This window comes from Ahaetulla prasina, chromosome 5 (assembly GCF_028640845.1).
Source record: "Ahaetulla prasina isolate Xishuangbanna chromosome 5, ASM2864084v1, whole genome shotgun sequence".
Taxonomy (NCBI): Eukaryota; Metazoa; Chordata; class Lepidosauria; order Squamata; family Colubridae; genus Ahaetulla; species Ahaetulla prasina.
Window position 1 is genome coordinate 26,366,940 of NC_080543.1, and position 13,529 is coordinate 26,380,468.

Below are 13,529 nucleotides of genomic sequence, written 5' to 3' on the forward strand. Positions count from 1 at the left end.
TTTCACTTAGCACCATAAATTTGGGGCTCAACTGTGGTTGTAAGTTGAGGACTACCTGTACACACCTATCGTACGCACTAATACTAGCTAATTAATCAGCTTTTCTTTTTTGTAAAATAGAAAAATGGTTAACCATAATCTTGTTACTCAGACGGAATGCTGCACCATTCTATTGTTTGGAACTTACTCTCAATGTTTCCAAATAAACTAGCACTCTACCCTGTGATAAAACTCTACAATTTTGCTCTAATAGTCATTGGTCTTGTTTTCATAAAATGCTTGCTCTTCTAAAATAAAGTGTTCCTTATGTTCTACCAACAAACAACTATTCTTTCTATAATTGCTTGCAGGCTGCATACAAAATAAAAAGAAGACATTAAACAAAAAGCATATTTTAGCTTTCAAATTAAAATCAGCATTTTTTTTTCTCCCCAAGTAACTTCCCTAAACCAGTGTCTGATAATATGTTCAGCTTCAATTTAGATTATTCTACATCTAGAGCAAAAATATTTTGGCAGCAGCATGTATACCCCCCGCTTTACCTAGTCTCTTTCCCATAATACAAAACACATAGCAGATTTAAAATTAAGCAACAGAGTACAGTATGTAAGGTTTTTTTAAAAAAAAGTTTTGATCTACAATAATATTTTTTACCTGAGGGTTTTATGTTTCAATAGAGGAGAATGTTTAATGTTTGCTGTATTGCTGTATGAACAGAACTGGGGTTCTGAATTATTTCCCAAAGGGACTACTATAATTGTGAAAGTATTCTTTTTTTTACAACTTTGGAGCCTGATAATGAGAGAATTATTTTGATCTTCCAAGGAAGTGGTTTTCAAATATTCCTTTTTGAGGAAGTCACTCTTGCTTGAGAACAACTGAACCATTGCTCAAGTTGAGACTTGCCTTTATCCCAAGTAAACTGACTAGACCAGTGATGGCTAAACTTTTCTGGACTGAATGACCAAAGTGCATGCGCGCCTGAACCCTCAAAATGCTATGCATGTGCAAGCCCTGCACATGCGCATACATCCCCCTGCACGCCCCATGTCCCCTTGCATGCACACCTGCCCCTGCACATGTATCCCGCCCCTCCGTGCATGCTCGACAGAGACCCGAAGACCAGCTAGCTGGCGGGAGGCGCAGGCGCAGGCGCATGCCCATCAGACCTGAACTGGGGCTATGGCTCGCGTGCCAACAGAGGCATATGTGCCATAGGTTCGCCATCACGGGATTAGACAAAACTCAACCTGGCAGTTAATAAATTCCTTTTATTTTATCTTAATCTTCCAAGAATACAAGAGTAGACCATTCTCTTGTCAAGTGGGCCCGTGCATGTGCACAGATACGCATGCACCGGCTGGCCACTCACACAACCTGGTGGCAATTAGACTACGGCCCAATAGTGGGCTTCGGCCCACAGGTTAGGGACCCCTGATCTAAATTGTTATGAACAAGGACAATTTTAAAACAAAAACAGCCATATAAGAACATAACGCGAGATTAGGCTAAGAATTTCAGCATATAATTTTGTTTTTCAGTGCCTACATGTCTTTGAGATGCCTTATGTCTAAGAATATTTACCCATGCAGTATGGCTCTATTACTTTTATCTTTCACATCTGTTCCTCTACCTTCCCTTATTGGTATTACTTTGATATTATTACCTTGTTGTTTTGCATGTGAGTGCTTAACGCATCAAAGACAAATTCCTTGTGTGACTACCATCCTTGGCCAATGAAGTATTCTATAGGAAAGTTACTATATGCCTCTGAGATGCTGAGATGGAGGAGAGATCCTGCTTCTAACCCAGTAGAGTTAACTCTTCAAGACTAATTACCCTTCCCCATCCTCCATAATTTTAGCTAATCCCCTTTTAAACCTATCCAAGTTAGTGATCATTACCATATATTGAGTTAATGAATTCCACAGGCTAATCGTGCACTGCATGAAGGAATAGTTTGTTTTGTCTGTTCTAACATCTTGAATTTGTTAATGCTCAGTTCCTTTTTTCCAAACTGAAAAGTCCCAACTATTCTAGGTCCTGTTTTTATAGGTAAGGTGTTACAGCCACTTGATTATTTGAACTGCCTTCTTTCGTACCTTTTCAGGATCCAAAATCATATGAAGTGCTTCTATTGATGGCCCTCTAAAACAGAAGGTGACTATGTCTTAGAAAAGCTCTATAGAAGTTTTAGTTTGCCCAAAATACTTTTTTTTAATGAAAGTGCATCTATAAAAATGTAAGATGATAAAATAATGTATTCCCTAGAATTAATTTGTCAAAAATAACAAAAACCTGCTGATTTTGTTATCTACATAACTAAATTAGATTATTGGGGCTGAAATTTTATTTTTGAACTGCTCAAAAGTAGTTGTTGGGATTTAGACAGCATACAAATTTAAATAATAATAATATTTTAATTAATTGAAATACTTTTAACTTCATGCATTTATTAAATGTGTCTCACCATTTAAAATAGGAAATGAAGCATATATGGTTTAATGCTAAGAGAACAGTAAGACATTATTAATATTTTCACCAAATTCCTATTTATAAAAGATGTCTGTAGCAACTAAAAAAAGAGAATCTTTTTAAATATAAAGAGTAAAACTAAGACAAACAAATCTTCACACAAATATTAAGTGTTCTTTTGGATAAGGAACAGTATGATTGATTTGCTATTTTGTTAGTCTAGTGTTTTAATTAAGAAATTTATAAGATAGTAAATCCCAGGTTAGTTGCCTGTCTCTTTAGAACAGCAATACAATGTCATTTCAAAGCCAATAGTTTGTGATTATGCGTTAATAATCAGAATGCATGTCATATACAGGAGCAAATATATGTATATCTAGTCTACTGGGTTTCCCCAAAAATATGACCTACTCAGAAAGTAAGTCCTAGATTTTTACACGTGTGCCCAATATAAGCCCTACCCCCAAAATAAGCCCTAATTAAGACCATGCCCATTCCTGGGTGCACAGGTAAAAATTAAGCTAGGGTGGGGATGGGGGGGTGGAGCAGCCCTATTACTTACCTTTGGATAGTTGCAGCCAGGCCTCACATAACTTGGTCCATTTCTTCTGCAGTAGGCAAGGCTTTCCTAAAGGCCTCTATAGCCTATAACAGAGGTCCAGATCGATCCGGAGCTCTGTTATCAGCTGCAGAGCCTATAGGCCTTTCCTGAAGACCTCTCTAGGATCGATCTGGAGCACTGTTGTTGCTTGCAGAGACCTTTAGGAAAGCCTTGCTGACTGCAGAAGAAATGGGCCGAGGTATGCAAGGCCTGGCTGCAACTATCCAAAGCTGAAGAAATTCCTGAAGGCCTCTGACAGCTAAAAGGAGGCCACAGGTGACACTCGCAAGTGAGGTGAGTCAGTGGACGACATCCCCCCCACCCGCCAAATAAGACCTGGTGCCTTTTTTGATGGCAAAAAAAGAGAGAATAAGACAGGGTCTTATTTTCGTGGAAACACGGGTAGCATTTTTCAAACTCCAAGAAAGTCATACATGCTATTTTGCAAAAAACTGGAACAAATAAGACAAATCACATTAGAGATAAATGCTTTGGGGAAGTGAACCAAGGCATAGGATATAAAAGCAAGACAAATTAAAAAAAAATTGTAGAAGGCTCAGGATTATTTCCAAAGGGAATTAAGACTTTGAAGATTAAAATTGGCTTTTAAATCACCCTGTTAATAAGAAATTAACACCTAAATCTCAATTTTCTTTATGTTCAACACATCCCAAACTACAGTCACTGTTCTAACTCTATCACTTTCGCTTGTATACACGATAAAGAAGGAAACAGATTTTAACTACTGAATAAAATCTAGCATTTTATGATCTAGAAAACAAAATGGCCTGTTGCAAGTCATTCTTCTAATTTTATGAAAGCCTTGTGAACCCTGACATTATAAATTATCTAAGTGTTCTTTCTGTGTAGTTACAAGTCTGACATGGGGTTTTTTTCGGACCTGATGTTAATAAGCAATTCTTTGTGTTAACTGTGACTTTTGAAATCTGGTTTTTAAAATTAGATTATGCAGAGTAACAAAAAGAACATGTAATAACATGAGGATGAAAGAAATATTTATCCTCAGGACATATAATAGTGAACAAAGTTCTTTGGTCACATTGATTTATCGCATATTTGTTGACTTTGATTTAAAGTAATTTTTATTTATTTATTTATTTATTTATATTTATATACCGCCCTATCTCCCTAAGGACTCAGGGCGGTTCACAGGCAGTTAAAACACATATAAATACAGATTAAAAACAACAATTAAAAAACTTATTCTATAGCCTAATTTTTAAAACAATATAAATAATAAAAAACCCTTAAAACCAATTTTTTAAAATCTAATCCAGTCCCGCGCAGATGAATAGGTGTGTTTTAAGCTCGCGACGAATATCACTGACGAATGAATCACTGAGTAATGTTATACTCAGTGCTATTTAGACGTACTTCTACTTTGCTCATTAACATTATTGCCTTTTAATAATGCAGACCTATGATTACTCAAAAATAAATTTCACTGTGAGACTCAATCCCAGGTGTAGGGAATTATAACTTAAAATCATATATATAAATAATAGATGGAACTCAAAAATAGAACTGTAGAAGAAGACTTTAAAAGACCCATGACATTTTGAAAAGTGAGTCAAGTAAGAGATTAAAGGTTTCCATTTATAACGCTTCTCTGCTTTTATTAGCAACTCATAAATAAACCAAGTAGGACAAGAGACATAAATATTTTTGTAGTAGTTTATATTGGAGAAGAGGAAAGGAATTTCACATGCAGTTAAGCACTTAGGTGTTATTAGAAAGATACCATATGGGTCTTGAATACCGAAGTATACCAGCTATTATGGAGCACAGGATTGACATAACAACAGTTGTTGGGATTTGAGACTCTTTACTGCTAGTGAGACTAGTTACCAATATGTCCATTAGACCTCAATGGAACTTGAATTTTGTTAATTCAGTAATCTACCCACTTGCCATTTTGACTCTGGGGAGCTAACAAAAATCACCCACTTGGGACTCAGGAGCTGGGAGCTGGCCCATATACTATCTATGCTTGTGGTGGTGGCACAATGGTTAGAATGCAGTATTACAGGTTAATTCTACCAACTGCCAGCAGTTTGATCCTGACCGGCTCAAGTTGATCCATCCTTCCATCCTTCTGAGGTCAGTAAAATGAGGACCTAGATTGCTGGGGGCAATATGTTGACTCTGTAAACTAATTAGAGAGGGCTGTAAAGTACTATGAAGTGGTATATAAGTTTTAGTTCTACTGCTATTGCTATGCTAACTTAATGGCTGCTGTTTTGTTTTCGGCTTTCTATACATTGATATTTTTAATAATGTTAACCAGAGATATGCGTTTGAGATGGACAGTCATGTAACGTGAAATAATAAATACCAAGTTTTAAAAAGTAAAAAAAACACACCCCACTAATAACAATGAAAACATCCTATGCTTGAAGCAGTTCATACATCCGTAACAAATCAAACCAAATAAATTAGGTTCCCATAACTTCCTGGCCCAATGCTGGGGGAAGATCCAGTTTTTCAATGCCTTACAAAAGGCAGGCAAAAGTAGAGACATCTGGGTCTCTCTATACAAAAGCCAGATGTGTCTATTTAGGAGTAAGCTTTATTGAACTCAATGTGGCTTACAGTGAAAATACAGGACTGCGGTATTAATATTCTCTATATCAGGGGTCTCCAACCTTAGTCCCTTTAGGACTTGTGGACTTCAACTCCCAGAGACCCTCAGCCAGTCTCTGGGAGTTGAAGTCCACAAGTCTTAAAGGGACCAAGGTTGGAGACTTCTGCTCTATATGGTGACATTATCTATAACGTACTTGTTTGGATGCAGAAATGAAAAGCTCTTCTTTGAGAAGAAGCCATCAGAATTTTGAAATTAATGGTAAACGTATGAAATGACACCTATAAAGCAACCACCACAGAGTTTTTACAGAACATTCCACAAAAAGGCTTTTCCCATATTCACTTCATTATTTTTCTTCCTACGCTCAGCTTCTTCAAGCTGGTTTTACCCTGTATTTTAAGATGACCCTGTTCAAAGTGAACACGCTTAACCAAAGTGGTAAATTACAAGCATCCCAAAACTTAGTGTTATTTTCAAAACTGATTCTAAAAATGCATTATTTTGTTTTGGAATTTCTGTTCCGGTAAACTGAATTGGCAACAATGTGTATTTGATTCTGAAATAGCCCACCTGCTTTCTATAAAACATTAACAACTCAATCTCCACCCACTCCTACAAGATTACATGTAACTCTAAAAGTTCTCTCATTGATGTATGTCCCTTTGGATATTCTATGAAGTGTACATTAAAATGCAGAAAATAATGACTGGAGAAAAGGAAACAAAAGAGAATAACATTCATCCTGTGTTCCCTCTCCTTGAAATCTCTGTAGCATCCCAAATGGTTCCCATTAACTTTGATAGGAATTTACTTAATGGGAATGTACTAAAAGTAAAACTGCAGAATGGGAAAAGTCAGGCAGTTCTTAAAATCCTAATTATGAGAATTTTAGGAAAACATACTCATTAAGAAATCATTACAAAATATTTAATAGGATGTTGAATATGTCACTAACAGAAAATAACTTTATGCAGTTAACATGAAGATGATAACCGCTAACCTTTATTTTCTTAATTTTATGAGATCTGCTACTCACAGTGTCAGGAACATATGGCAATCCATAAAATTTCTCTTGTGTTTCCTTTAAAATATCTGTGGTTGACTTTTTTAAAGGATGTTTCCCATGGTATATTTGATCCAAGACAGCATAAAAAACCTAGAGAAATATATTATAGATAAATATCTACACTCAAATGCAGAGATCCAAAACACATACAAACACACACAGCATTCAGAATGATTAACCAGACTTGGAACAATTTTTTTAAAAATAAAGCTATAGTAGATGTACTTCTTGGTTCTTCTTCAGGAAAAATAATATTGAACAACTTACATTTACAACTATTTTATTGAGGCATTCAAGTTTTCAAGATGAATCCAGTCTACTTCTATAGGACTGTAAGTCTGATCTTTAAATACCATATTTTTGCATAAAGTATTAAAGCATGCCTGTACATTCTTATTTACAAAAATCCTACCCTGTTAGAAGTTTGAGTGATGAATAAAACTGGTGTTATTTTATATATTTGAAATAAATTATGGAATGATTTCTGAAATTAAGATTAAACTTTAGGTTACACACATTTAGCTTAACACGGATTTAACTGCACCGAGATATTTGAAATAAATCTAAATAACTAATTATTAGCTCCATGGTCTGTGAAAGTTGGCAAAATACTATAACATGCCTTTGCTGGGACAAGTCATCTTGCTGGACATTTTTTTATGTTTTTCTCCTAATGTATGGGAGGCTATTAAATATATCTGAGAACTTTCTTGATTGCTTTTTTTTTTCCCAGATGGAGAAACAAAACTTAATACATTCGAATGCTTTTAAAATATCCCCATATTAAAAACAAACAAAAGAAAACAGCTGGAAATATCTATGAGTTTTAATATAAAAATAAACAGCAGTTCATCCATCTGCCTAATCCAAAAATTATTCCTCTGATGTTAAAAATAAAAACTAAGCACCTTTATCATGGATTTGGTACTCTACGTTTCCTCGATCCAACTATGGATTTGGAAGAGAAATGAAGTGGAAATAGCGAAGAATTTAAAAGTATAATTATCTAAGCCTTGATATCCTGCAGTGGCTTGGAAGGGACAAGCATGTAACCACAAGTATGTTTCAGATTATCGTTGTCTTTTGCAGGATGAGGTGGATGACGTAGGCGTAACTCTTAGTCATTCTGCAATTTCCAATGAAAGCTTACGTTGAAAGAACTGTCTCTTTGCCAAAAGAAAATTTTTATGACTGTGCCATTATGACTCTCGTCCTCAAGGGAGTAAGGGCCAATTCCTTTCATAATGGACTATTTTAAAGACAGCATACCTAGAAGAACAAGAGTCAGCATCTTCATTGGGACTTTAGGACAACAGATGGGTTCCTTGACTGGTCAGATAATGATGACGACAACACAGACTGGATGACTGTGTTGTCATCATCATTATCATCATCACTGCATTTTTCACGCCATCAGGGCCGAGTCCACTTTTCAGGTCAACAAGCACCATCCCATGCATAGATGCTTATTCCCACCTTTTAAACTCTGTCAGAGGTTCTCTAAAGGCAGAGTTTTGGGAACATTTGCAAATTTGAGCAAGAGCCCTTCCCCTCCTTTAAAGTTAATGCTTCTTTAAAGTTGCTCACAAAAATAAGAATCATTTCATGTTGTCATCAACCTAATTACCTGAAGCAAACTGAATAGTCACCGAAACATAATGGACCTCCAAAGAGATTACTTGAATGAAGTTAATCTCCAAACAACCACCACTAGCAGTGTTGATGAATTAGATGGGTTGATTTTTACTCAATACTGGATGAATTGATTGAAATGTGGATTATGTGATAGCTAATAAATCATGCATTCTCCCCACTCTCAACAATGCGTATATTACCAATTAGTATTACATTTAGTTAAATGGAACAAGTGAAAAGGGGAGTTATTTTGAGATGATTTCCATCTCTACTGAACTTTTAACAATAATTTTTATTGCTTAATCACCTCAAAAGTTAACCTAATTTTTTTTTCACAATTTCAGAATACACGTTAAAAGTATTTTCATAAAACAATATTTGATGACACCTGTAATTTGTTATAAACACAGAAACAAATATATAAAATAACATTTCTAAAGGATTATATCAGTCCTGTTTAATTTTTAATTTTGTAAAACAACAAAGCTAGATTAACAAACCATCTAAATTCTCTCCTGTAATGTAAACAATTCGTTTCCTCTCCTTTGTAGATTATGTTGTAAACTGGTGGTTTTAAAGACATTTTATTTAAGGGGCAAACAAACGAAGCGTCAATGTGCTGCTATATGCTTATTTATTTGTATCTTACCTTCATTAGTTTTACAAATAACTCAAGGACCATACCCAACATGCCTACCTCCTTCTATTTTCCCCACAACAACCACCCTGTGATGGGAGTTGGGCAGAGAGAGACCAACTGGCCCAAATTCACCTAGCTGGCTTTCATTCCTAAGGCGGGACTTGAATTTACAGCCTTTTTTGAATTAAGAAAAAAAATTTCTATATATACAAAGATACTTGAGTAAAGCGATATACTATTGGCCTTATTATTTGATCAAAGTGTCTGCTGCAATTTCTCATAAGCAACAAAAAACTTTACTCAGAATATGTCATCTATTATGTAATGAATTAAGAGACATATAGAGAGCCAGGCCAGCTCTTGCACCCAGTACATCGTTAAGGGGGTGTAACAGATTAGTAATTTTAAGCAAAGATGATAGATAGATAGATAGATAGATAGATAGATAGATAGATAGATAGATAGATAGACAGACAGACAGACAGACAGAAACAGACAGACAGAAACAGATACATTAAAATCATAGACAATGTTAAAATAAAACGTTTCTTAATTCTCCAGTGTTGTTAAGATATTGCACAGCCTCATCAGGGGTGTCAAACTCAAAAGCCCACGGGCAGGATCCGGCCCACAGAGTACTTAGATCTGGCCTGCGGGGCTACCCTGGAAACAGCGAAGGACTGGCCCACAGTGCCTCTGACGGCGAAAATTTGCAACCATCCTGAGATCTGTTTTCGGCTGTGACGGCCTCCTGCAACTTTCAGCCAGAGAAAACTGAGATCGGGAGGGCCACTCCGTTTTCGCTGGCAAAGCACTTGGGCCACCACAGGCACCCGACATGAATGACATCAAGCTGGCCATGCCCCCTTGGCCACATCTAGCCCAGCCCCCCCCCCCCCGAGGTCAAACACAACCTTGACGCAGTCCTCAATGAAATCAAGTTTGATATCTCTGCTCTACATTAATCAATTACATCTTACAATTTAAGACTAGTTTACTAATCTAAGCTTTGTTACAACTTCAAAATATATTTAAATTCACTTTAAACCAATTAACATACCTGAAGTTGCATATCAGCGGCAGCACATACTTTTTTAGATTCACAGAGTCTTGACACCATGTTTTTTGGCAATGGCTTTTAACAGAAAAAAAGAAAAAGAGGACATGTTTCAAACAATTTTTATCTACGATTAAGAAAACAAATGGTAATAAAGGTAGATTTGTACAATATCCTTAAGCTAAGAAGGAACAACCTCTGGGTTTCTAACTTCCTTTATGCTTAGTTTAGCTTGACCTTGTTACCTTCTTATTACTGAAAGAGAAGTATTAGGACAAGTGGAAACACAGCCAAAACACTGGAGAACAGAAAACCAAAAAAAGATCCAAAACAAATACATTTAAAAGTTAGGGTTGCATTTCAACCTGAGATATTCTTATTAAATTTCACTAACCTGTATCTTTTCAAAATATATAAATTGGCTTTGTGCATGTTAATGTCTACAAAGATCCTGAAGCCTTTTATTGAGGAAAAATGATCTTATTGGAAAAATGACTGCCTAAATTGTGGAGGCATGTTTCAATGTCTAGAATAAAACAGAATAACTTTGTATTTAAAAAGTAAGTTTGATATCGGATTTAATTGTAATTGGAAACCATTCTTGGATTACAATCTTATGCAGGGAATCATAACACATAAAATTGGGGTTTGGACTTTATATCTTAATTTAATGTAAAATTTACAGGACTGATTTAATGTCTTTTTTTTTTGCTATCTATAGGTTTTTTTTTAATGATTTGAACTGTCTTGCCAACAATTTTAAACTTGACGCTCAACAGAGGGCTACATTTTCCAGGTGCAGCCTGCTACTTTTTAGCTCATATAATCCTGACTAATAAACTGAAAGGTTTTCTTAGCTTCTAAAATGCCTTGGTAAATCTTCAGTCATACCACAATCTTTACATCTGAAATATATACAATACACTGCAGAGAGCAGATCTGGTGTAATGGTTAAGGCATCAAGCTAGAAATTGGTAGATGGTGAATTTTAGCCCCACCTTTGGCACAAAACCAGCTGGGCAACTCTTTCAGTCAATGGCAAGCTACTTCCAAATACAATGCCAGAAAAAGCAAGAGTCATCTACAACTCGCAGTGGAGGACAAGACAGCTAGAAGACTAGCAGAGAAAACATGGCAAAAACTCATTAATCTCATAACATGTGGACAGACTCAAAATCAGTTTCAACTGGGGAACTACTTGCATCTTAAAGCTAGCCAAATAAAAAATACTAGTGAATTCCTGGAAGCCTGGCATTCAGTCATATCAGCCATTATTAGACACATAGAGATACCTCCTATACCTCCCATTACATACCATTCAAAAGACAATAAAAAAACAGGAAGGAAACATAAAGACTAAAATATATCCCTTCCAGCATTCAGATAAGCAGGGATCCGTACCAGACAAACTACTAGGCTGAAATCAAGGTACCACCAAGGAGGGAACTACAACTGGCTTGCTATGCCAGGAAACTTGGCAAGCCACTGGTATGTAAACAAGCAGCAAACCCTACACTCATTTCCAATGATAATGCTACCTAATTGGGTAATGAAATGCCTACAACAAACAACCAAATTCAGAGAGCACCAAGGACTCCATTAAAATAACTGTAGGGACTAGTCCAGAAAGTTGCCAGTGACTTAAAGGTGCATGCACATAAACATACACACACACCCCAATATACTAAAATCTATACCATTTATTATATCTGGAAAAACTAGTACATATGTCTATCCTAATGTATAGAGACCATACTGGTGAATAAAACAAATCAGCTGCATAAAAGCTATTCAACACACACACACACACACACACATAACTAATACTGGAGATCCTGGAAGTGAAAAATAGATAAGAAACATTCCTAAACTTAAAGGCTATTTCGCATAGTAGTCATTCAGGCAAGATTATAATTTTCTCATCCAAAAACAGTCATATAATTATAAAAATTTAGGGACATTAAATAAGCAACACTGTAATTTTCTATAGCACCATTTAACCAACACTCATTTGTTCCATACAGTAGTAATGTAGTTATTCTGGGACTTATTCCCCAGATATGGATCCTTTGATTAGGGTCAGATTTTTAAACTAGAAAAATAGCTCTCTTCTCCCCTCCAAACTGTAAAGAACATAAACATACTCAAAAAAACACAGACTTCAATGTCAGACCACACACAGTCCTAATTAACACCATAATGTTGAAAGCTAAACAAATGGACACAATATTTTTTTCCTAGCTCTTCTAATAAAAGAAAGTAGCTGATAATTACTACTTTACCACTTAATCTTTTACTCCTCTGGGCTCCAGAACTACAGCCCATAATGATGCAGTGGTATGCGTTGATTAAACAAGCAGGATGTGGCAGTAGATCCGGGGAACAGACCTAATTAAATACACATACAATACCGCATCATTGTGTTACAATCTACATCTTCACCCATACTGCAACCTGATAAGTATGCTCAATACAAGAATGGCTTTAAACATTTTTGTGGTGTTTTTTTTTTAATGAGATTCACTATGCATTTTTGGCCTACTTATAATTCATTAAAAATGGATGATTTGATCATGAACATATAGCAATAGCACTTAGACTTATACCACTTCACAGTGCTTTACAGCCCTCTCTAAGCATTTTAACAGAATCAGCATATTGCCCCCAACAATCTGGGTCCTCGTTTTACTGACCTCAGAAAATGGAAGGCTGAAACAACCTTGAGCAGGTAAGGATTGAACCCTTGGCAGTCAGCAGAATTAGCCTGCAATACTGCATTCCAACCACTGTGCCACCATGGCTCTTACCTACCACTTTCTTATCTACCACTTTCTAGAAGAATATCAGGAATTGCTTTGAAATTCGGAACCTCTAGTAGAAACAAAATCCAGTTGCTGTTTGAAAAAGCACCTTTGGGGCAACCATGATCTATAACAGGGTTCCAACTGTGTCAGCTTTAAGACTTGTGGACTTCAACTCCCAGAGTTCCTCTCAGCCAACTTTACCACAAGTCTTAAAGTTGCCAAGATTGGAGAACCCTGATCTACAAAGATAAGAATTATGCATGCCATCCTTTGTGACGTTCTATAGAAGTGAAAGTTGGACTCTGAAGAAGCAGGATAGGAGAAACATTGATACTTTTGAACTTTGCTGTTCAAAGAGACTCCTGGAGAATACTGAGGACAACCAAAAAAACAAATTGATCTTTTGAATCTTTGACATAAACAATTGGCTAACTTCTTTTTAAAATATACTTTTCAAAAAGCAAAACAAAAGAATTAAGTACATTTTCACTGCCAATTCCTTGAATGAAGTGGCTTTTGGGGTGGAATTTCATTAAACGTTTGCAATGTTTTACCAAGCACTTCAGTGTACATTGTTGTGAAGGGAATTTAACTAAACTGAAGGTTGTGAAGAGAGAAAGGTGATTAGCAGCCACTAATTATC

General features: G+C 36.0%; 1 protein-coding gene across 1 annotated transcript in view; it reads right to left on the bottom strand.

Moving 5' to 3' along the window:
* MIPEP (mitochondrial intermediate peptidase) overlaps window positions 1-13,529 on the bottom strand; it is a 60,215-nt gene that overhangs the window by 9,695 nt on the left and 36,991 nt on the right. The window contains exons 15-16 of the mRNA XM_058185816.1: window positions 10,086-10,160; window positions 6,721-6,840 (exon numbers count right to left, since the gene is read on the bottom strand). Coding sequence (XP_058041799.1) covers window positions 6,721-6,840; window positions 10,086-10,160 — 195 coding nt within the window. The remainder of the gene's footprint in view (window positions 1-6,720; window positions 6,841-10,085; window positions 10,161-13,529) is intronic.